The following is a 25,219-nucleotide window of genomic DNA, read 5'->3' as shown; positions in this document are numbered from 1 at the left end:
GCCCAGACTACGACTCCATAGTCAGGGCTCTCCTCCCCAGCCCCCCTGTCCTGCCTACTGTCCTGGGTTGCACGGGGGCAGACAGACTGGGGAAGGGATTCCCACTGAAAGTTAATCACTCTGGGCCTCATGAGCCTGAGAGATGGCCATGCTGGCCCGGAGTTTGAAGCATGTTCTTTTCCTTCTCTGGGCTTCCAGGCTGTATTTGAGCTGATTGTACTATTTTTCAACTTCCTGTTTCTGTTATGCTAGCAGAAGGAAGGCATGTGATCTGCTTTGCTGCAATGTTGAGCCCCATTTCATTTCTCATGCCTCCTACGGGACACACAGCCCCGAGGTAGGACTGGGCCTGTAGCATATTCGGGGGTGGGGGAGTGTGTGTGTCCCATTAGTGACAATGGTTATACCACTGGGTTAAGTGCTAGGGAAACAGCAGTTAACTGGACAGAAAGGTCCCTGACTGCCTCAGAGTACTGATGTAACCGAGCTGAGAACAGAGGGCCCCGTGTCTCTGAATCCAGACCCCCAAGTGCTCTGGAATTTGCTGTCTACCCCAGGCCTGGCCTGAGACAGCCCAGCAGAGTGTGAGGCTCAGACCTGCATGGGAACCATGACACAAAGCCAGGGCCCCGTGAGGACAGAGACCACAGGAGTTCATGCTACCACTGTGGGCCCTGAGATCCACGGAGCAGCCTCACCATGAGCCAAACCCTCAGCTCAGGGGGTAGTTGCTCATTAACTACAGTCCTTTCTTCATGACTGGGGAGAAGAATTTCACAGCCAAAAACAATAGATCAAGTACAGCTACCTCCCTGACCTTGGCTCCCAGAACAGTGTTTTTTAAATTTCGCTTTAGAATTTGTTAGTGGATCATAAAATTGGTTTGGTGGGTTGAAACCAGCATTATTTAAAAAAAGAAACGGAGCCAGAATGTTCTGTGCCTAGTATGAAATATTCTTTCATAATCTCATTTCAGATGTGGGTGTGTACGTATACACAGATGCTGGTTCACAATGTAAAATGTTCTTATTTGAGGTCACAGTCAGAAAAACATTTGAAAACACTGTCCTAGAGTAGAGAGCCCAGCTCCAAGCAGACCGATGGAGAGGCTGTGGCATGTGCGCCTTTGAGGCCGAAGCCTGCTCCTCAGCCCTCAAAGGCACTGGAGAGTTCACGTTAATCTCCAAGCACCCTCAGCCTGTGATCCTTTCCTAGAACCACCCCGTTTCCTGCTGACTCTGTTGTTTGAGGAGAGGAGGGGAGGCCAGGCTGCAGGACAGTCTGTGGACTACAGCTGGCTTCCACCCTTCTCAGGGGCTGGTTAGGACGGTTGTAAGGATATGCAGCTGCTTTAAGTCCGTCAAGCTTGAAATGGGCCTTTGTCACCTACCAACAGACAACTGCTCTTCCTACACAAGGAACTATTTGTGTAGGACCAGGTGTCGATCTTCAAGGCATGCTCTGCAGCGCCTGAAAGAGGCACTGGTGTCAGGGAGGACTCGGAAAGAGGACGAGGAGGGGGGCTGGCCCAGGACTATCTTCACTTCAGTCCCTGGCTCATCCCAGGTGTCTGACTCCCTGGGACTGGGCTCTGTGAGGGTACTGGCTGTGTTGGCCCTGTCCAGGGGTTGAGCCAGCAAGGGAGTGGAGATGAGGGAGCAGCTCTGCCTGGGGCCACACTGGCACAGATGATCTTGGACCATCTCTTTGGACTCCTTATCTGTACTGACATTTATTTCTGCCTTGTCCCTGTCCGAAAAGAACTTGAGGTCTGAAGTCCCTCAGTCTTCAAAGACAGAAGTTAGCAGTGTATATGTACACTGGTATTGTAAATTATAGCATTTACCGCACTCCATTGTAATAGCTTCCTGTGAGGCTGTCTCCTCTAGACTGTAGCTCCTTGAGGGTAGGGCCTGTGTCCTGGTCACTGCTGAGTCCCCAGGGAAAGCACCGCATCTTCATTTGTTGAGCAACAAAGTGCTTGTGTGCCAGGCACGATGCTGGTACCAAGAATCCAGTGGTGAACAAAATGGACCTGCCCTCATTGGTGTACCCTCTAGTGAGGAAGACAGTTAAGAAAAAAAATCATTTAAGTAATTATTTAATTACAATCATGATGAGTGCTAGAAAGGGGAAAGCTAAGAAGGGAACCTGATACAGATGAGGTTTCAGGGAAGGTCTCCCTGAGGAAGTGGCATTTAAACTGAGCCATGAAGGATGAATAGGAGTTCATCAGCTGAAAGTGTTCCAGGTGGGGAAATAGCACGTGCAAAAAGCTCTGAGGCAGGACAAAACATGGTGCCCTTGAAGAACAGCAAGAAGCAGATGGGCCTGTGGTTCAGTCAGTGTGGAAGAGGGAGCACCAGGAGGCAGAGGAGACAAGCGGAGACTACACCATAAAATATCTGTGGGTCATGTTAAGTATTTTGGTCTTTATCCTAAAAGCAATGGAAAGTCATTGAACAGTTTGAAGCAAAGAGGGATGTGATCAGATGTGCATTGTAAAAAGACCACTCTGGCTCCTCTAGGAAAGCGGATTGGAGGAGACCATGTAAAGGGACAGTCAGTAGGACACTGCAGTGAGCCAGAGAAGAGATGATGGGTGCTCAGATCAGGACGGTGGTGCTGAACATATGGAGGGGTTCCAGGGAGCCCATTCTAGGGGTATTTAGGGAATAAAACAGAACTCTGTGAGATAGAATATGAAGATGAGGATGAAGGTTGACCCCCAGGTTACTAACTTGCACAACTGGATGTAGAGTTGTACCATTCATGGAGCTAGGGAACCCTGGGGAGATGTGCCCACTTTGAGGTACCTGGGAGGTGTCTAGATGAAGGTGACAAGTAGGTAAGTGGCTCCACAGTGGAGCAGTCTGGCCCAGCTCAATGACATATGAATGAGGCCAGGGATAGATGAGGTTCTTCTGGGGAAGAGGGCCAGGCCCCAAGCCTGGAGGAAATCCATTATTTGGAGGTCACATGGAGGAGGATATAAAAAAGGAGACAGAGTGCCCAGATGTAGGAAAGAAACCAGAGAGCATAATATCAAACCAAGGGAAGGTGGTGTTTCAAGGAGGAGGGAGAGGGCAGGACAGCCAAATGCCTGTGAGGGTCAGGAAAGACAAGGGCTAAAAACTGTCATTTAAATTCAGGTTTATAGAGGCTATTGGTTACCTTAGTGAGACCCAGTCCATAGAATGACGGTAGCTGAAAAGGATTAATATGTGAATATCAAACAAGTCATCAAGATGGCAGGGTAAGAGGACGTGGAGCTTACCTCCCCCACAAACACATCAAAAATACATCTACATGTGGAACAAGTCTTGTGGAAAACTAACTGGAAACTGGCAGGAGAACTCCTATACAACCAAGGCTGCAAGAAAGATTCCCATGTAATCACATAGGATGGGGAAAAAAAGCATCAGGTCAGAGCCCATGGGAGGGGACTAAGAGGAAAAGGAAGACCAGACAGGTGGATACTTGCCCTGGGGAGTGAGCGGGTTGAGCCACAGACTGGGTGTTCCAGTCCTGGGGGTCCTACACAGAGGAGACAAGCCCCATCGGCTGCTTGGAGAACTGCTAGGACAGACAGAAAGGCTGGAGAAGCCTAGACTCCAGTTGTGAGGAGTGCATGGGTGCTTGCTTACCACCAGAGAGGGCAAAGCGAGGTCTGCCCTAGCATGGTGGTGTCACCACGCTCTCCAGTCCCAGCTGAGCAAACACCCCAGCCCCACTCATTCCACACCACAGCTTGGCACTAGACCTAGGGCAACCAGGTCCTGGGAGAAGCCTTGATCTAGAGATGCAGAGGTGGCCCAGGAACCTGGGGGGTGGTCCAGGTAGGGCAGCAGCTGCCACTGTTAGCACTTACTAAAACAGCACTACAGAAGCAGCCCAGACATCTGATGATGGCAGCATAGCTGCTTCAACTCCCACAGCCATAATGCCATGACCCCCAGTGCTAGCTGAGCAAATGCTCCAGCCCCACCCACTCCACGCCACAACCTTGCACTAGATCTGGGACGACCACAGTGGGGAAAAGACATGACCTTGGGCTGCATCTGAGCAGAGCTGTAGCTGCCTACACAGGCGATGCCACTGGACCTCTGTAAGTGCACAAGCCTCAGTGCCTGGAGAAGGAGAAACATACACTTAAAGGGAACAGAGCCAGCTTGAGCCCGACCCTCAGGGCATTCACTCCAGCAACTTAGGAGCAGCCCCCTGCCCTGTGTGATGGCCACTGAGCAGAGAGGAGGTCCTGCATCACATCCTGTGCAGGCTCTAGCTCTTTCAATTCTAGCCACACCCCCATCAAGGTGATAGTGGCCAGCACATCCTGAAGAAGACATGACTGGCATCCACATCAAAACCCGTCCTCACACCAAAAACACTGGGCACACAGTCTACGTAGGGACACTCCCACATAAAAACACCCCTTCAAGACCACAATAGGTAACTGTTCGACGTAAATTCATTGAGACAGAGAAAGTTAAGTAAAATGAAAAAGCAGAGGAACTATTCCCAATTGAAAGAGCAAGACAACCCCCCTGAAAAAGTAATGAAACAGAGGTAACAATGAGTTCAAAAAGTTGGTAATAAAAATGCTAACTGAATGAAGAAAGAGTTGATCTAAGCACAGATCATTTTAACAAAAACTATAAAAAGAAGACCCAATCAAAAATAATTCCATTTTAGATACAAAGCACGCTAAAAGCAATGAATAGCAGACTAAATGACAGAAGAACACAAATGATCTGGAAGATTAAAAAATGGAAATTATCGAATCAGTACAGCAGACAGAAAGAAAATGAAAAAAAATGAAAGCAACATATGAGATCTATAGGATAATATAAAATGTGCCTATAGGATAATATAAAATGTGCCAACATCTGCATTATAGGGGTTCCAGAACGAGAAGAGAGAAGGGAATCAAAAATGTATTTGAAGAAATTATGGCTGAAAACTTCCCAAACCTAAAGAAGGAAACAAATATCCAGGTACAGGAAGCACAGAGGGTCCCAAACAAGATGAACCCAAACAGACCCACACCAAGGCATATCATAATTAAAATGGCAAAAGTTAGAATTCTAAAGGCAGCAAGTGTAAAACAGCGTCATACACAAGGGAACCCCCCCCCCATAAGGCTATCATCTGATTTCTCTGCAGAAACCTTGCAGGCTAGAAGGAGTGGCATGACATATTCAAAGTCCTGAAGGGGAAAAACCTACAACCTAGGATACTCAACCCAGCAAGATTATCAAGGAGAGAAGATTATATAAGGAGAGAAGAATTTCTCAGACAAGCAAAAAACAAAAAATTCAGCAATACTAAACCTACCCTGAAAGAAATATTGAAGTCTTTAAATGGAAAAGAAGAATCTATAGGAAAAGGAAAATAATAGGAAAGACATATATATATTGAGGATTGAAGATCACTTAAACCAGTACGTGGATTAAAAAAAGATGGAATTCAATGATGACATTTTGTCATGTCAAACTGTGAACATAAATTTGTACTGTATAGTCCTCGTATGTACAGTATGCAGTATATTATATACTTGTTAGTAAAACCATCATAATAAAAAACCGAAAAAATTATAAAAGTGACTATAACTACAATAAACAGTAAAGGGATAAGCAGAGAGATATAAAATATGACATCAGGAGTAAAAAATGTACATCTTTTAGAATGTGTTTGAAATTAAATGATTATAAGTTTAAAGCAAGTATATATAATTATGGGTCAACATATATGAACTCCATGGTAATCACAAATCAAAAGCCTACAATAGATACACAAAAACCAAAAAGAAAGGAACTCAAGTATACTATAAAGAAACGCATCAAACCACAATGGGAGAGACAAAAAGAAGAAATGGACAAACAAGAACTACAAAAACAACTGGAAAACAAGGAATAAAATGGCAATAAGTACATACCAATTAATAATTACCTTAAATGTCAGTGGACTAAATGCTCCCATCAAAAGATAAGGGGTGGCTTACTGGATAAAAAAGCAAGACCCTTCAATATGCTGCCTACAAGAGACCCACTTCAGGGCAAAAGTCACATTCAGAGTGAAAGTGAGGGGATGGAAAAAAACTTCATGCACATGGAAATGACAAGATAGCAGGGGGAACAATACTCATATTAGACAAAATAGACTAAAACAAAGGCAAAGAAGGGCATTATATAATGATAAAGGAATCAATACAAGAAGAGGTTATTACACTCTAACATATACACCCAATACAGGAGCACCTAAATACATAAAGCAAATACTAACAGACATAAAGGGAGAAATTGACAATAATACAATAATAGTGGGGTACTTTAACACCCTACTTACAACAATGGACAGATCATGCAGATAGAAAATCAGTAAGGCAGTAGAGGTCCTAAATGACACAGCAGACCAGTTGGACTTAACTGATATCTACAGGACACTACAGCCAAAACAAGCAGAATACACATTATTTTAATGCCTATGGAACATTGTCTAGAATAGATCACATACTAGGTCACAAAACAAGCCTCAGCAAACTTAAGAGGATAGTAATTATATCAAGCATTTTTCCTGACCACAATAGTATGAAACTAGAAATCAACTACAGAAAGAAAAATGAGAGAACAACAAACATGTGGAGACTAAACAATATGTGGAGACTAAACAATATGCTACTAAAAAACCAATGGGTCAATGATGAACTCAAAGAGGAAATCAGAAAATACCTCAAGACCAATTGAAAACGAAAACACAATTTTCCAAAATCTCTGGGATGCAGCAAAAGCGTTCTAAGAGGAAAGTTCACAGTGATACAGACCTTCCTCAGGGAATAAGAAAAATCTTAAACAACCTAACATACCACCTAAGGGAATTAGAAAAAGAAGAACAAACAAAGCCCAAAGTCAGCAGAAGGAAGGAAATAATAAAGATTGGAGAGGAAATAAAAGAGATTAAAAGAAAAGTAGAAAAGATGAATGAAACCAAGAGCTGGTTTTTTTTTTTTTTTTTTTGCTGTACGCGGGCCTCTCTCACTGCTGTGGCCTCTCCCGTTGCGGAGCACAGGCTCCAGATGCGCAGGCTCAGCGGCCATGGCTCACGGGCCCAGCTGCTCCACGGCATGTGGGATCTTCCCGGACCGGGGCACGAACCCATGTCCCCTGCATCGGCAGGCGGACTCTCAACCACTGCGCCACCAGGGAAGCCCCCAAGAGCTGGTTTTTTGAAAAGAGAAACAAAACTGATAAACCTTTAGCCAGGCTCACCAAGAAGAAAAGAGAGAGGACCCAAATAAACAAAATAAGAAATGAAAGGAGAAATAACAACTGATACCACAGAGATACAGAAAATCCTAAGAGAATACTATGAACATTTATATGCTAACAAATTGGACAATGTAGAAGAAATGGACAAATTTCTAGAAACATATAGCCTACCAAGACTGAGTCAAGGAGAAACAGGCAATTTTAACAGACTGATCACTAGAAGTGAAGTGAAATTGAATCTAATAAAAACCAAACCAAACAAACAAAACTCTCAGCAAACAAAAGTCCAGGACCAGACAGCTTCACAGAGGAATTCTAGCAAACATATAAAGAACTTATACCTATCCTTCTTAAACTATTTCAAAAAATTGAAGAGGAGGGAACATTCCCAAATTCATTCTAGGAGGTCACTATTACCCTGATATCAAAACCAGACGACACTACAAAAAAGAAAACTACAGGCCAATATTTTTGATATAAATGCAAAAATCCTCAACAAAATATTAGCAAAGTAAATCCAACAATACATAAAAAGGATCATACACCATGATAAAGTGAATTTATTCCAGGACACAAGGATGGGTCAACATATGCAAATCAATCAGTGATACACCACACTAACGAAAGGAAAGACCAAAAAAACCACATGATCATCTCAACAGACACAGGAAAAGCACTTGACAAGATTTAACATCCATTCATGATAAAAAACTCTCATCAAAGTGGGTGAGTATAGCAGGAACATATTTCAACATCATAAAGGTCATTTATGACAAACCCACAGCCAGTATAATACTCAATGGTGAAAAGCTGAAAGCCTTTCTGCTAAATTCAGGAACAAGACAAAGATGTCCACTCTCACCACTTTGATTTAAAATAGCAGTGGAAGTCCTAGCCACAACAGACAAAAAAAAAAGAAATAAAAGATATCCAAATTGAAAGGGAAGAGGTAAAATTGTCACTATTTGCAGATGACATGATACTATATAGAAAACCCTAAAGTCTCCCCACAAAACTATTAAAACTACTAAATGAATTCAGCAAGGTGGAAGTATACAAGATTAATATATAGAGATCGGTTGTGTTTCTGTAACACTGATGATGAAATATTAGAAAAAGTTTTAGAAATCCCATTTAAAATCATGTCAGAAAAATAAAATACCTAGGAATAAACTTAACCAAGGAGGTGAAAGACCTATACTCTATAGAACACTGATGATGGAAATTGAAGGTGATTCAAACAAATGGAAAGATATCCCATGCTCTTGGATTGGAAGAATAAATATTATTAAAATGGCCGTACTGCCCAAAGCAATCTACAGATTTAATACAACCCCTGTAAAAATGCCCATGATATTTTTCACAGAACTAGAACAAATAATCCTAAAATTTATATGGAACCACAATAAACCCTGAATTGCCAAAGCAATCCTGAGAAAAAAGAACAAATTTGGAGGTATAACCCTCCTGGACTTCAGACTATACTACAAAGCCACAGTAATCAAAACAGCATGGTATCAGCACAAAAACAGATCAGTGGAACAGAATACAGAGCCCAGAAATAAACCCATGCACCTATGGTAAATTAATCTACAACAAAGGAGGTAAGAATATACAGTACAATGGAGAAAAGACAATGTCTTCGACACGTGATGCTGATAAAACTGGTCAGCTACATGTAAAACAATGAGAACATTCCCTCACATCATATACAAAAATAAACTCAAAATGGTTTAGAGACCTAAACGTAAGACTGGAAACCATAAAGTTCCCAGAAGAGAACATAGGTGGAACACTCTTTAACATCAATCATAGCAATATTTTTTCTTGGGTCAGTCTCCTAAGGCAAAAGGAATAAAAGCAAAAATAAACAAATGGGACCTAATTAAACTTAAAAGCTTTTGCACCATAAAGGAAACCATCAAAAAAATGAAAAGACAACCTACATAATGGGAGAAAATATTTGCAAATGATGCAATCAACAAGGGGTTAATGTCCAGAATATACAAACAGCTCATACAATTTAACATTAAAAAAAAGCCCAATTAAAAAATGGGCAGACGATCTGAATAGACATTTTACCAGAGAAGACTTACAGATGGCCAACAGGCATATGAAAAGGTGCTCAACATCGCTAATTATTAGAAAATGCAAATCAAAACCACAATGAGGTATCACTTCACACCTGTTAGAACAGCTATCGTCAAAAAGTCTACAAATAACGCTGGAAAGGATGCAGAAAAAAGGGAACCCTTGTACACTGTTGGTGGGAATGTAAATTGGTGCAGCCACTATGGAAAACAGTATGGAGGTTCCTTTAAAAACGAACAATAGAACTACCATATGATCTAGCAATTCCACTCCTGGGTATATATCCACAAAAAACTACAACACCAATTTGAAAAGATACATGCACCTCAGTGTTCAAAGCAGCACTATTTACAATAGCCAAGACACGGAAGCAACCCAAGTGCCCATCAACAGATGATTGGATTAATATGTGATACACACACACACACACAAATGGAATATTAGCCATAAAAAAGAATGAAATACTACAATTTACAGCAATGTGGCTGGATCTAGAGAAAATTATGCTAAGTGAAATAAGTCAGAGGAAGAAAGACAAATACTATATATCAGTTACATGTGGAATCTAAAAATAATACAAATGCGTGTATATGCAAAACAGAAATAGACTCACAGATATAGAAAATAAACTTGTAGTTACCAAAGGGGAGAGGGATGAATCAGGGGTATGGGATTAACAGATACAAATTACTATATATAAAATAGACAAGAATATCCTGTATAGCACAGGGAATTATACCCATTATCTTGTAATAACCTGTAACAGAATATTATCTGCAGATACTGAATCACCATGCTATACACCTGAAATTAACACAATACTATAAATCAACTATACTTCAATTTTAAAAAAGAGAAAAGTAAAAACAAGTGTTGGACAGATTCTGTTCCTTAATTTCAGGGTTGTGTGAAGCACAAGAGTGTGTTAGGAACACATAATGGGAAGGAACACATAATGGGAAGGAGCATACAGTAGTCTCACACTTACTTGTGTTCTTTGTGTTTCTCCAACAGCTTAAATGGAAACTTGATAAAGCCAGAGGAGGCCAAAGACTTTGAAGGCGAGAAGCGGATTGTCTGTTTCTGAGGGGATGTTTTCCTTGTGGGTGGGTCTTGGCCCTGGGGGTGACTCTGTGCAGTTGCCTGTCTTGGACGTCTGAAACATCCAGTGTCTGCCGAGGTGGAACTTCCAGGATTCCTGCCTTCGTTGTGCAAAACGAGCTCCGTGTGTGCACTCTGATTGGCAGAGTCCCTGAGTAGCTGTTACAATTCTGCAGGAAAAGTATGAGCTGTTTTAGTGACTGTAAACATACTCTGAAGAGATGTTAATGCATGATTATTTTAATCTGAAATTAGAGGAATGAGACTTTGAGCTCATAGAAACGCCTGCCCAAAGACCAGGGAGAGTGAGTCGGTCACTGCCGCATTCAATGAAGAGTTGGGGACACGGTGCAAAGTTGGTGCCATGTTTCTTGGGGAAAAGGTGCTCAACGAACAAAAGTGTTTTACCTGCAATGTTCTCTTCCTCCTCAGTACTTCCCCATGTGTTGATATTATTCCCACTTCACAGCTGTGGATACTGAGGGGGGGTACAGTGTGGGGATTTGACTCATCCAAGGTTCTGTAGGGACTTGGTGCCAAAGGAAGGACCCGCCATGGGCTTACGTCTTAGTCCTGGAGTCTCACCGTCTGCTGACAAAGATCGCAGGATGCCCTCCTCTTAGCCAGTCTGAGGGACAGGACGCTGCCTTCGTAATGCTGAGGCTCCACTCAGGGCTTTCGTGGGTCGGGGTTGACCTTCGGAAGACTGATGCCGTGGGCAGAGGTTCTCTGTCCCAGGAAGAAGAATCAGCGCTCCAAAAGGAATTCTGTCTGTCTGTCTCTCTCTCGCCCTTTTGAGGAAGGGAAGTCTCTTCCTGCCCCCGAGCAGTTGTGCGAGTGGCTTGAGTTGGAGGCAAGGCAAGCCGCTGATAACCCAGAGAGCACGTCAGACCCCTGCCACCGGAGCGGGCACCTGGTGGATGCTAAATGGGGGAAAGCGGGAGGTATCACCAGAGAACTTGTTCTTTTGCCAATTCATTTGTTAGTAAAATACTGAAAACACTCATTTTTTCTAACTGCCTGAGTCTGGGATTTTAAAAAGGGACTCGGCCTGGCAAGCATACTGTGACCCCTTTAGGAGCACTTACTGCATGGGGTGGGGCCCTGGGGTGACGTGCTATGAGGAGAGCCTGATGAGGGAAGGCAAGAGGCATCCTCAGTGTGATCCTTCACAGGCCTCTCTACCCACCAAGGGACCGAAAAAAGCAGAGAAAGCATCTGAGGCCTCTTCATTTAACTACCCGACCCACACAGGTGGCTTCTCAGGGGGAATAACTTGAGTCCCCAATGGCTGGGGCCAGGGTACGCTGGCATGGCCGAACCTCACATCCCTCAGCACCGTGCCATGATGGGCCCTGGCAGGCTGGATTTGACGTCCACTATCTTCCTCGGCTGTTCACTGCCGAGGGGAGGACAGAGGTGGGCCTGGACCCACTGTGGCAAGAGGCACCAAGGTGACGGGCCAAGCATGAGAGGGGCAGGGGTGAAGGGGCCCTCCAACAGTACCTTGGGAGTTCTCAGAAGTCCAGCCTGACTTAATACAGCAGCCCCGGTTAGGAAGGGTTCAATTCAGGAAGTTGGTCCTGGAAGTTAGGGGGAAAATCCCGTACAGTCACTCAGCACATGGGGGCCATTCCCCTAAGGCACTGCTTTGGCGGCTCCTACCCACTCTGCCCACACCCCCCGATTTGGGTATTTGCCTAATAGCCCCTGAGGCAGCAACTCTCTACCAGAGATCCTGGGCAGCAGATATGCCCAGAAAGCACAAAGGAATGAGCACGGGTCAAGGGTGCTTCAAACAGACAGGCTTGCCGAGTGAGAGAACCACACTTCTCAGCTGACAAATTCGTAATTTATTAAACTGCTAAAACGAAACTTTAGAGAGTCTAAACTGTATCCAGAAACCACCAAATATTACTGCTTTTAGAGACTATCAAAATTAAAACTGCTGCCTCTAAGGGAAACTGAATTTGTGTGTTGTTGGCTTAAATTCTAACTTGGAAATACTTTAGTCTTTTAGATGGTGAATGACAGATTTTCTATTTTTCTTAAAAAAGTAAAATCAGGCTCCTAATTCACTAAAGTTCTCCATTACCCACAGGTGAGCTTCTGTGCAGAGAAGTGGAGACTTTTCCTAATTAAGAAAAAGATAACAGAAAATTTGGGGAAATAAAGGAATTCCACAAACTTAGGATACGACTATTTCTTTCCACAGGAACCGTGAGTTGATTTAGGGAGAGAAACTATAGCTCCTGTATTTCAGAACTACATTTATGGCTTGTCCTTGCTGATTTGGAACTTATAAAATAAGCCATGTCAAATCACTGTGGGGCTTTGGGCCACATCTTAAGACTGTCAGAATCTCAATTTCCTCCTTGAAAAATAGGAATCCCAGAGTACTGACTCCCAGGGTTGTTGTGAGGATTAAATGAGCTGAAGCGTGGAAAGCAGTTAGCACAATGCCCAGTGCAGGGTCAGTGCTCAATATACAATATTATTAAACCAACGTTTCTCATTTCTGCTCACAATGGCACCCCCAGGTGTCCTCTTTACTCTTAGGCTTAGGGAACTTCCCAACAAGGTCAAATATGGGACTGGAAGTTCTCAAAGTCAAGTCTAAAAACATTCCACATCGAGCTTCCTGCAGTATCCTGGCTCCGTCAGTGAAAAGCATAGCTGTTAGTTGTCATCATTCTTACCAAAGTGCCCTACCATTTGTGTCACTCACTGAACAGAGGGAGGCACATCCAGGTCTTCACTGCACAGTAAGAGCAGAGCGGGAGCTGGCACCACTGTACAGAGCCAGGCCCTCCAGCCTTTGCCAGGTGTCCCTTTCGGCTGCCAAACTGGGAAGGAGCATCTGGCTCATCGGTGTTTTCGTCCACTTCCAGGTGTTACACACATCTATTTCCAGGAACTAATTGCTCACAGGGGAAAAAAAAATCCTTGCTCTGGAGCTGAAAGGCAAAACCATGACCATTATTCCAGGTCCATAGAGAGGAATTTTAATGAAAGTGGAATTAGCAGGTAAGGACAAAGCTCATGTTACCACACAGACGGGCTGCCAGCAGAGCTGCAGGGCCCAGGGGCCATCCCAGCGTGATTCTCACTTAAAACTGAATTAACAGGGCTTCCCTGGTGGCGCAGTGGTTGAGAGTCCACCTGCCGATGCAGGGGACACGGGTTCGTGCCCCGGTCCGGGAGGATCCCACATGCCGCGGAGCGGCTGGGCCCGTGAGCCATGGCCGCTGAGCCTGCGTGTCCGGAGCCATGGCCGCTGAGCCTGCGTGTCCGGAGCCTGTGCTCCGCAACGGGAGAGGCCACAACAGTGATAGGCCTGCGTACCGCAAAAAAAACCAATACCAAAAACAAACAAACAAAAAAACTGAATTAACTGCATCCAAGACCAGCTTAAAACTTTTAGAAGCACTAAGCACTGAAAAGATTACAGGCCCCCGATGATCTGTAATGAAAAAAAAAAAAAGATTTTAAACAATAGTAAATTATAAAATAAGTTCAAGGATGTTAAATAAGTTTCTGATTTTCCCCAAGACTACTTAGGTGCTTTTTGGGGCAAATAACAAATATCGAAATAACTCGAATTTTTTTCCTTGACTTTTTCTGTCACATTTGTGTTACAAAAGCAGTATCACAATATTAAAGGAAAAGATTCAAATAACGCTATAGTAGCACAATGCTAACACAGCTACTTATTTTTGCATGCTATTTTTCCATATTTTGCCTACTCGGAGACTTTTGTTGTGGTAAAATACACATACAATTTACCATCTTAATCATTTTTAAGTATACATTTCAGTGGTATAAACACATCCATATGTTGTGTAACCATCACCAACGCTCATCTCCAGAATTACTCTTCTTATAAAACCAAAATCCTATATTCATTAAACAATAACTCCCCATTTCCCCATTCCCCAAGCCCCTGGCAACCACCCTTCTACTTTCTTTCTCTGTGATTTTGACTATCCTAGGTCCCTCATATTAGTGAAGCCATACAGTGGTTTGTCGTCTTATGACTGGCTTATTTCACTTAGCATGATGTCCTCAGAGTTCGTCCATGTCAGAATTTCTTTTTTAAGGTTGACTATTTTGACATCTTTTTACATAGTTATAATCACAGTGTACATCTGCAATTTCTTTCAATCATTTCCCCACATTGTTAACCTTTATAATTATCATTTGTATTCTATTGGTTTGATAATTTGCTCAATTATGTCCCAAGTGTTAGACAGACACTCAGGTTTCCAGACTGGCTGTGGTGGTCGTGGTGATTCTTACAGACATTTCTATGGAAGTAGAAAGTTCTTTAGGATTATTTCTTTGCAGTGGGATTAGCAAGTCAAAGATTCTTGCTATGAGGTTTTTTTTTTGTTTTTTTTTTCAATCTACGTGAACCCGTCAAGTATAGGAGTCTAATAAATGGTTTGGAAGCAGGTGGAAGTTACAGAACAATGTAATGTCTTCTTTGGATAGGAAGAGACTCCCTGCCCTGGACCGATCACCCTAGACGGTACCCAGGCACTGCCCACACACATAGATGTGTTACAGCCACAGACAGGCACTGGTAATAACTACAGCTGCAGGGAATAATGAGTAACCCATAAATCAGCATGTTTTCAAATGGCACTGTGAAGATAGTCACTTATAACTGGGTAGGTGTATCTTCAAAATTAGTCTTCCTTGATTTTAAACATTTGTCTGTGTGCGTGTGTCTTTGCCTAAACAAACCCAGTCTGACTGAACCCATTAGCACTGGGTCAAATGGAAACTGGTTCTTCCCAACAACCCTGTCCAGTAGGGATTATTTCCCGAGGGAGGAAACTGAGAACTAGTGAGTATGGATATGTACCTTGTTTACTAATGAGGATGTCTCTAAAAATGGGGGGGGGGAGGTGAAACAACACCCTTTAGGAAAGGGATTTTGGACCTGGTAATATCTAAGACTTTGAGCTCACTTAGTTCACCCCTCTTACTCTGCCAGTGCAGACACTGGCATCAGAGAGCAAAAGCGACTTGCCCAAGGCCACACGCTGTATTATCACTATGGCAAGAACCAGAACACAGGCCTTCTGCTGGCTTTATTTTCCCTCTGTTCTGATAAGTTTGTGACCTTCAGTTCATTCTCCAACTGACCTTTTTTCTGCCAAGTCTCTTAAACCTGATCCCAATCCACTAGGGCAAGTTAAACAAAATGAACTCTCCCCCCAAGGACACAGATGGGGTCTCTTTAGTGTCCCTTTGGGAAGCCTGGTCTCTTCTATATTAATGGTGCTAAAATTTACAGGACTCTGGAATCACGTTTACAAGCCTCACTGACTGAGAGTCACAAGGCTAGAAACACCCTGGAGAATGTCAGGTGACACAAGAGTCTGACTTTTCAGAGCTCACACATCTTCTACCCCCCAACCATGGGACTGGACTAAAGGAAGTAGGTGCATTCCGGAGAGCTCAAGAAGGTCGTATTAGGATTATTTTCATCACAAGAGGGCAGCACGTATCCAGCAATTAGTCCATTATGTAAGTGGCCTAAAGGATTCAACTGTGCAGGGGGCCTGATGACTGACCCAAGGTTCTACTTACATAAAAATCCAAAGTACATGGTGTTAAGAGCAACTTCATTGTAAGCCCATTCATCCATGACTTCAAAGACAGCGTTAAGTTAGGGAGAGTTGGCCCCAAGGCATATGAACAGCAGAGTTACAGCAAGTTCTGTGGGTACTGAAGATCTGGGTTCAAATTCCAGTGCTACCGGAAGTTGTGTGACCTTGGACAAGTGACTTAGCTTTTCTGTGCCTGAGCTTACCATCTGTAACAATAGTGCTCCCTTTGCAGGGTTGTTTGGTTATAAGAAGTAATTAATATATGTAAAGCACTTAAAACAGTGCCTGACATGTAGTAGAGCTCCAGAAGTAGCAACGCTGGTTATCTAATCAGACCTTTCCCTTCTAGCATGACCTTAATGAGCATCAGGGATAGGGCAAAAGAGGAGACTGTGCTAGGCCATCCTTCCCACACTTAGGAGCCCCTCTGAAACAACATTGCCATTTTCAAACTGATAGCAAAGTCTAGACTTATAAGCTGCTGAGAGACCAGAAGCCATTTCCAAGGCCAAATACCTGTGGGGTAAGAACTAACCATTCCCTATACCTGACATTGTCTTCATTTTTATTTTGTTAAGGACCTGCATGTCCAGGTCCTATTCAGAAGCAGGGATTAGGAAAGCTAAAAGTCTACTTGCATTTTAATCTGATTTCACAGATGTTAGAGTGTATTATCTGGCTTTCCACACTAAAATTGTACGGCTGAAGGTCATTTCTTTCTTTGATGTCAGCATGTGGTTCTGTGTGTCTAGCATTCTTTTCATTCAACATTGCTACTGATCCCCCTGCCTGCAGCAGAAATGAATAATGGGAGTCTTGAGAGCTAGCAGGAGAGAAGGGTAGGGAGGGAGGTAGCTAAGAACAGAACACAGCAAAACAAATCTGGAGAGTGGAAGGTGGGTGGTTTAACTACTGGAATCCGAACTCCCACCCAATTCATACCATCCTATTGCTGTGTCCAGGAACTGGCTGCGTGTGTCTGGGGCCATCAGCCTGGCCTCCTGGGCACTGAATCTGTATGGAGCCAGAAGCTCATCACCTACTGAGGAGCTCTGGGGGACGGCCCAGCTGCCCACCACTGCTTTTAGATCTCCCAGTGGATACTCACTAGACAACATGTGAGATCTTTTTCCTTCTGCTGAGTCAACACACATTTCCAGTTCGTCTTCCCAGGGGGACCCACTGGTGATCAACAAAATCCTTCCATTTGAATCAACAGGTCCAGTGTTTCTCGACTTTTTTTTTGTTATCGCCCTGTAAGGAGACTTTTAAGACATTTTTACCTAATGCCCTTTGCCACCATGAAATTCTAATACCACAAATATACTGTATTTCTGTTTAGGTACCTTGGCCATGCAGGCCGTTGAATCACTAAGCTGCTCTTTCTTGTCCCCCAAGAACCAATTTTTACCCCCTTGGGGTGATATCCCTCCTGTTGAGAGTCAAACCCTAGATAATTCTTGTCACTCTTGTCAACTCCAAGAACCCCTCTGTCACCCTAAAGGCTGTTTGCCTTTCTACACAATTACTCAGTTTCTAATTCAAGAAATCTTAATAGTTGTACATTTAATATTCTCATGCATTCTTTTCACTCTTTTTATCTGTCCTGAAAACAATTTTATTCTATGTAAAACTTTGCTTAGGTTACTTTAAAAAATGCTGTTTGTAAAAGGGGAACAGTCCATCCTTACAGGGACAGTTAGAGTCTGAAGCACTCTGGCACCAGCAGCTTCAGAGATCAATTTCTATGGTGTGTCCACAGCGACCGCCAGCAGGCTTCGGGCAGATCTTGAGGCTGACCAAGTGTGCCTTTGCTGTTATCCAACTTCTCTCTAACTTCCTGGTTCCCCCACCTGCACACCCTCTCTAAGAAACCCAGGAATATCCAGAATTCCCCCTTCGAAAGAGAACCCAGGCCTCTGCCCACTGCAGGCTGCCGACCTCTCACATCAGCCCTCCCCACGCACCACCGCTACACTCAGCTAAATATTAGAACATCACACCAGCTCAACTAATTCAGAATAAAAATGGAACTAATAGGATTACCTCTGTCAGATGGTTTACATTTCAGAAGAGAAGCTGGCTGATCAAAATACTCTCCAATTAGACACATAAACCCAGAGAAACCTCAGGTCAAATTAATGTTCACGTTCTCTCAGCTGTCTCCCTCACAATCCCAGAACCTGGTTGGCTCTTCTGAAAGGTCTTATCCCTGCAATGTCTTGGCAGAGCTGAGAAAGTCCATCCCTCCATCCAGCCATCTCACAAATAAATACTGAACACCTACTTCATGCCAGGCACTGTGGGACTGCTAGGAATACGATGGTTAGTGTCAAGTCTGGGATTTTATTTTAGTCCACTCACAAGTTATTTAATAAGTCAGACACTGTTTCATGGATGCTAGCATGAGACCTGAGACTCCTGGGGCAGAGACACACTACTTTATTATTCACAGAACAACAACCAACCAACGGTGAATAAAGAGGTTTCAATAAGGAGATTATAGTCGAACTGTTAAATGTTTTTGTAAGTCAAAATAATGTTAGTCCTGAAAAATGCCCGAGGATTTAGTGACATATAGTTTATGGGTCACCTTAGTAACAGCTGTTTTGTTAAACTGACAGCAGGGAAGCCACTGGAGTGGGCTGAGAAGTAGCTGGAAAATGAGAATCTCTTTCAGGAAATATCATGTGAAGCAGAAAAGACAGTAGCTCAAAGGGGATATGGAATCTAGGGAGGGTTCCCTCGTCCAACTTAAGATGAGAAGAAGTTAAATGTTCATGGAAAAGACGTAATTGGGAGGGAGAGGTGAGTACAGAAGAGAGAAGGAGTAAATGAGAATGCGAGCTTCCTCAGAAGGTGAGGAGGCTGGGATCTCCAGCACAGGTGAGAGGCTGACCTTCGTACAGGAAGAAGGGCTGTGCCATTTCAAGAGTGAGAAAGGAGAAGACAGTGCAGACTAGATGGGCCTGTGAGGTTAGGGGTAAGGTGTTGATGCCACTACCAATATCCAGGGTTAATACAAGATTTTACTGTTAAATAATTATCTTTTCAGGGGGAAATCAGAAAGCAAAAACAGACTAGAACATATTTATTCTAAACGTGGAAACATTTTTCAGGAGGATTTTTGCCCACTTCAATTCCTTTTGTGTTCAGAGGGAAAAAAAAAAAAAGGTATTAAGTAAAAAGCATTTGCAGTCTTCTCCCAACTCCCTCTCCTCAAGAGGAAGGCTCCAGGGCCTATCACCACTGAACAGAAGGAAAGACGTGAGGGACACCAAGAGATTATTATTATCATTATGGCAAATTCCTACAGAGGCTGACAATATACCAGACCCTCTCCTAATCGTTTATAGATACTCATTGTTTCTTTACTCCTTACGATAACCATAGGAGGAAACTGAGCTACAGAGAGTTTAAAGTAACTTGCCCAAGGTCACACAATAAGCGAGATGGCAGATATTCCAACAGACAGTCTGGCTCCAGAGTTTGTATGTTTAACCACTTACGCTAAGCTGCGGCTATTAACAAGTACATAATAAAGAGATAACCTGTAGATGAGGAGAGACAAGGGGCCCCGCGTGGGAGAGATGTGAGAGACAATTTGGGGGAGATAACAGAGAGGGCGGAAGAAGAAATGAAAAGAAAAATGAGACACTGAGAGAACTGGGGAAAGTACTTCCATCCTCCCTCCAAGCTTTATTACGAAAGATTTCAAACCTACAGAAAACTTGACATAATACAATGAACATTCATGTCCTACATATATTAACAAGTATTAACATGGCACCATATTTAACGTTCTATATTTTCCACATATTTTTTCTTTTTGTATAGCATTTGAAAGTTGCTATACAACTTTCAAATGAGACTTTATCTCAATATTTTAGCATACATCTCCTAAGAAAATAGGCAATCTCCTACAAACCTAAGTTTATAATGTATTTGTAGATATTTCATTCTCAGATATAGGTCTGAAGAGTAATTAGAAATAAAATTGTCAGTTATACCTCAAGAAAGCTGAAATTTAAAAAGAAAAGAAAATTCGTATGACCTCTTATAACCTGGGTTAGGCTCTGAACTAAGGGCTTTTTTAGATACTTTATCTCATTTAATCCTCATAATAGCCCTATGAGTTAGGCTGTGGTAATTATTCCCATTTTATAGGTGAAGAAACTGAGGTACCGAGTAGTTAACTTGCCCAGGGTCACACAACAAGCAGAAATGACAGGATGTGAATCTGGGCATTCTGGCTCCAGAACTCAGGCCTTTAACCACCATATCAATAGCATTGTGGAGGTAAGGCACTGCAGAGTACTTTGCCCTGAGCAGTGGAGGAAAGCATTCTGTCCTTACAGGTGGTTCAGTGTGGCCTAATAAAGGAAAAGTTAAGGAAAGTGAAAAAGTACTGAACTTAGAACTTAATCATTTCCTTACAAGTTACTCTAAACAAGGGTGAATCTAAGTTTAGCCCTTTAAAGATTGTTTTAAAGTATGGATTTGGCTACAAATTCATAGGATCTTGATAAATTGGATTCATTAAACCTCAGGTAAATTTAGGCCATAAGCTACAACATCACTGTTATAGTGCCAATGCTATGAATTTATCATGTATTGGTAAATATTTCACTTTTTATATATAAACCTGAAATGTAATTTTAAAACAAAATCAATATAATTTTTATTAAAACCAACCCCGATATTACAACTTGATTCAGGGGTTATGAAAACAGCCTTAAAGCTGCACTCTAGGGCTTCCCTGGTAGCACAGTGGTTAAGAATCCACCTGCCAATGCAGGGGGCATGGGTTCGAGCCCTGGCCCGGGAAGATCCCACATGCCGCAGAGCAACTAAGCCTGTGCGCCACAACTACTGAGCCTGAGCTCTAGAGCCCGCAAGCCACAACTACTGAGCCCACGTGCCACAACTACTGAAGCCCGCGTGCCTAGAGCCCGTGCTCCTCAACAAGAGAAGCCACAGCAATGAGAAGCCCGTGCACCGCAACAAAGAGTAGCCCCCACTCGTCGCAACTAGAGAAAGCCCGGGCACAGCAACGAAGACCCAACACAGCCAAAAATCAATAGGAAGAAAAAAAAAAAAAAAAGCTGCACTCTATTGTCAAGTAAGAGTTGACAGTTAAGCGACCGAGCTGTTGTACATACGTGAACGAGTTGCCTAGTTTGTGCATTAGTACTGTTAGTAGATATGGGAGAGTGCTGAAGTAAATACTCTCTAATAAATTACATTTCCCTCTGCCTCTGTGACTTACATTGGATAATGGTACACCGGCAAACACACGCAAGCAGAAGCCTGAGAAGTACTTGCGGATCGGGGCTTTGCCCACTCTTGCTGCAGAGAACACTTCCACTACCACGTGAACAACCCCAGGCAAACCTGCTGGAGACACGTGGTCCAGCCAGCAGCCACTCTTATCTCCAGGCATGTGAGGCAGGCAATGCTAGACCAGTCAGTCCCCAGCTGACCCACCTGCTGACTGTAGCTGCACGAACAAGTATAGGCAAGAGCCTAAGTTTCTGATTCACAGAATCATGAATTAAGACTGTGGTTTTAAGCCACTAAAATTTTGAGGTGGTTTGTTACCCAGGAAAGCATAATTGAAATAGTACATAAAAATTAAGGAAGGCTAACTACTGTAATAAATAGACCCCTAAATACATAATGGCTTAAATACAACAGAAGTTTATCTCCTGCTCATATAAATAGTTCAAGGAGATTTGAGATTGGTGGCAGGGGCCTCTGTCAGAGACCCAAGCTGTCAGTTTTTGCCATCGTCAACATGTGGCTTCCAAGGTCACTTTAGGCACCATAAACTAAATAGCAAAAGCAGAGCACAGAGGACAGCAAATGGGAAATTTTATTGGGCCTGGCCAAGAAACAGGGTGTAACTCTTCTGTTCACCTTTCATAGGTAGAACTCAACCATGTGGCCAAGCCTAACTGCAGTGAAGGAGTCTAGTCATGTGCCTAGCAATAGGAGGAAACGGTTTGATGAACAACTCACAGCTTGATGCTACAGAACTGTATTAGATTTTTAGGAAACAAAAATCATGCCTGTCAGGTCCAGCATGGCAGAGTGGGAAAACAGACTGAGGATTAGAAAGATCTGGGTAGGATTTTGGTTCCATACTTATTAACTGTGTAACCAGAGCAAATGACCTAATCCATGTAAATTCTTATTTCTTCCTCTACAAAATAGGGAAATTACCGTCCTCAGTGGGTTGTTGTGAGGTTTAAATGTCAAGTATTTGGTAGAGTGACTGGCATGTGACAGGCATTCAATAAATGGGAGCTGATGGCATTATTAATATAACTAAATTGAGTAGTGTGAGAAATAAAAGAGAAATAAAGAGCAACATTAAGGTATCTACATAGCAGGAGGACTGTCCTGACAGTTCCAAGTGTAAATCATGAAAGTCTAACAAATCAGTCTTATCACAAAAGGAGGGGATTTATTAGAAGGACAGAAAGACAGGGTGTAGCTCTCAACATCAGACAGACCTGCTGAACTGGAACCTCTTCCAGGATTTTGGAGACTAAAACTTCCTTTTTCATGTTATGTAACTTTGCTTCATGCTCCTCAATTACAAATACACCTTTTGCATGTTTCAACAGCCTCCAGAATTGCTTATTTTTAAATGTGTGATAATGTTATTGTGGTTATAAAGAGTCTCTATCTTTTACACATACATATTGAGTACTTACAGATGAAACTGTATCAAGGTTTTGCTTTAAAATAATGCATTTAAAATACAGTTGGGCAAGGAAGGTGGAGAACATACATTGCAGGATTGGCCTTGAGCTGATAATTGCTGAAGTTAGGGGATGGGTACATGGGAGTTCACTATTCTGTTCTCATTACTTTTGTATACATTTGAAAATTTCCACTAAACAAACAAATGAGGGAAAACAAAAGCCCAAGACCGATCTCATCTTGGCCTAGAGGTTCAAGAAGAAAGAGGGATGAACTTGATTGGCCCACCTTACTGTTTTACCTGTGATTTTCTGCTTTGGTGAAAACTTTATCTAAAAGGGAAACACTGCTATGCTATGCATCATCATCTACCTGGCTACAGTCTTTCTGGATGTTGAGGGATATGGCTAAAATGATGTATAGAAATCAAGACTTGACAGGCCTAGGTGAACTCAACTACAACCTCTCCTAGACCTACTGATTGCTAGAACACTTCCCCATTCTCCACACATCCTATCACCTTAAGAAAAGCAGAGAACTAATTTGGCAGTGCTTTCTTCAAGCACCATCACGTTTAATGAAGTCTCAGGAGAGAACAGGTTGGAGAAAAAAGCATGAGAACCACAAAAATTATGCATCTACTTTCTAGTGATGGAAACAATAAGCTTTCAGAATAGTCACACTGTGTATTGAGGGCTTCGAATCAAATCAGAATATCCAGTACATAAAAGATCCTCTGGTCAGCAGCACAAAACAAAAGGAGAAAGAGCCTGAGAACTAGTTACTATTTCTTTCTCATAAGATGTATTTTCTGAAGGAAAAAAAAAATCACTTTCTCTTATGACACCCAAGGTGTGCATAGGTTTTGTAATCATGTTCTAGTAAGTGGCTGATCTCATCTGTTACATTGATCACATAAAAAATAAGGACCGGGGGGAAAGATATTGATAACTTTAGAGAAAAAGTCTAGGGATACAGGGAGCAAGAGTTTGTTGGCCACAGTCTAGTACTTGGTCCAAAATGAAAGAGTGTATTTGGACTATTAAAAAGTTGTATTTTTACAGTTAAAATCTTTGTGCTAATTAGTCTCAAAAATCATGTTTTATATCCAAATCAGATCCTTAATTTTCACAAATGTGGCAGACTGTCTTTCCCAAAGATGGATACTACAATATATCCCATTCCACGTGCCTTTTTTTTTTGGACGGTGTAACACTGACATTTCTTCTATTGGGTGGTGGGGTCTACGTCTTCTCCCTGTGAACCTAGGAAGACCTCTGTGTCCTCCTCGACCAAGAACACACAGTGGAAGTGACTCTATGTGACTTGGAGACAAGGTCACAAGAAACTCATGCACTTCTTTCTGCCTTGCTCTCTTGGGACAACTGCCCTTGGAACCAAGCCACCACACTGTGAGGAAGCCAAGCAGCCACATGGACATGCTGTATGTAGGTGCTCCAGCAAACAGCCCCAGCAAACAGCCAACATCAACCACCAGATGTGACTGAGCATTCAGTTCACTCCAGCCCCAACCAACTGAGAAACTGCCAGCACTAGCTAATACTGCATGGAGCAGAGATGAGCTGTCTCTGACAATCCTAGTCCAAACTGCAGATCCGTGAATAAAATGATTGTCATTATCTTAAGCCACTAAGGGGTGCTTTATAACTGGAAGAATAAGTATGACAAATTAAGTTAGTAAAGCTTCTGACTTTTTGTACGTGGTGAAACGATAAGTAAAATGTCAAATGAATATGAATAAAATGTAATATTTTGAAGCAATCAGGAGATATAAATTAGATTTTTATGTAGCAGCATAGATCTCAAAAACACACAGTAAAACATTAATAATCATTAATTTTCAATAATAATCATTGGATGATATACAATGAACATTTATTTACATTTTAAGAATGCACTCAAAGCAATCCTATGCATCTTTCAAAGATTCATAAAAATCTATAGAATCTAAATATATAGAAGGTAGATCTGAAGGACACATATTAAGTAATACGGTGTATGTCTTATGGGAGTGGGAATAGAGAGAGAAAACATTGTTTTAAAAGCAGAACAACAACAAAAAGAGAGTGTTATGTAATTACTAAACTTAATTCACATTTCCTTCTGTCACACAGCTAAAATCTACTTCCCAGCCTCTTAGGTGTAGCCACATGAGTGTGTCCTAACCAGTGGAATGTAGGCAGAAGTGATAAATGCTGTCTCCAGGCCAGGCCCCTAGAAAAGGAAAAAGAGCCTTGGCTACTAATAGAAAGGCTGCACAGTCCCATCTAAATATAAACAATGGTCACAATATGCCAACAATGATCAGAAAAGGCAGCTCTGTGAACACAGTGGACTGAGACAGAGCCCCACCACTCAGTGAGCATGGCTCAAACAAGAGACAAAGACACTGTGAAGCCACAAAAG

The 25,219-nt window shown here is 42.6% G+C and overlaps 1 protein-coding gene across 6 annotated transcripts in view; it reads left to right on the top strand.

The window, feature by feature from the left end:
* Positions 1-12,693, top strand: part of NOD1 (nucleotide binding oligomerization domain containing 1) — a 90,837-nt gene extending 78,144 nt beyond the window's left edge. For 3 of the 6 annotated variants that reach the window (XM_081244128.1, XM_081244126.1, XM_081244127.1), the window contains 2 exons: positions 253-337; positions 10,374-12,689. In XM_081244128.1, the coding sequence (XP_081100254.1) occupies positions 253-337; positions 10,374-10,418 (130 nt within the window). In that variant the 3' untranslated portion in view covers positions 10,419-12,689. Of the gene's footprint in view, positions 1-252; positions 338-10,373 lie in introns of all 6 variants that reach the window. The other 3 variants (XM_081244130.1, XM_081244131.1, XM_081244129.1) reach the window with 3 other exon arrangements.
* Positions 12,694-25,219: the final 12,526 nt, after the last annotated feature.

The sequence above is a fragment of the Mesoplodon bidens genome (genome assembly GCF_964165515.1).
Source record: "Mesoplodon bidens genome assembly, chromosome: 9".
Lineage (NCBI taxonomy): Eukaryota > Metazoa > Chordata > Mammalia > Artiodactyla > Ziphiidae > Mesoplodon > Mesoplodon bidens.
The sequence above is the reverse complement of the archived record's forward strand: the minus strand, read 5'-3'. Positions and strand labels throughout refer to the sequence as shown.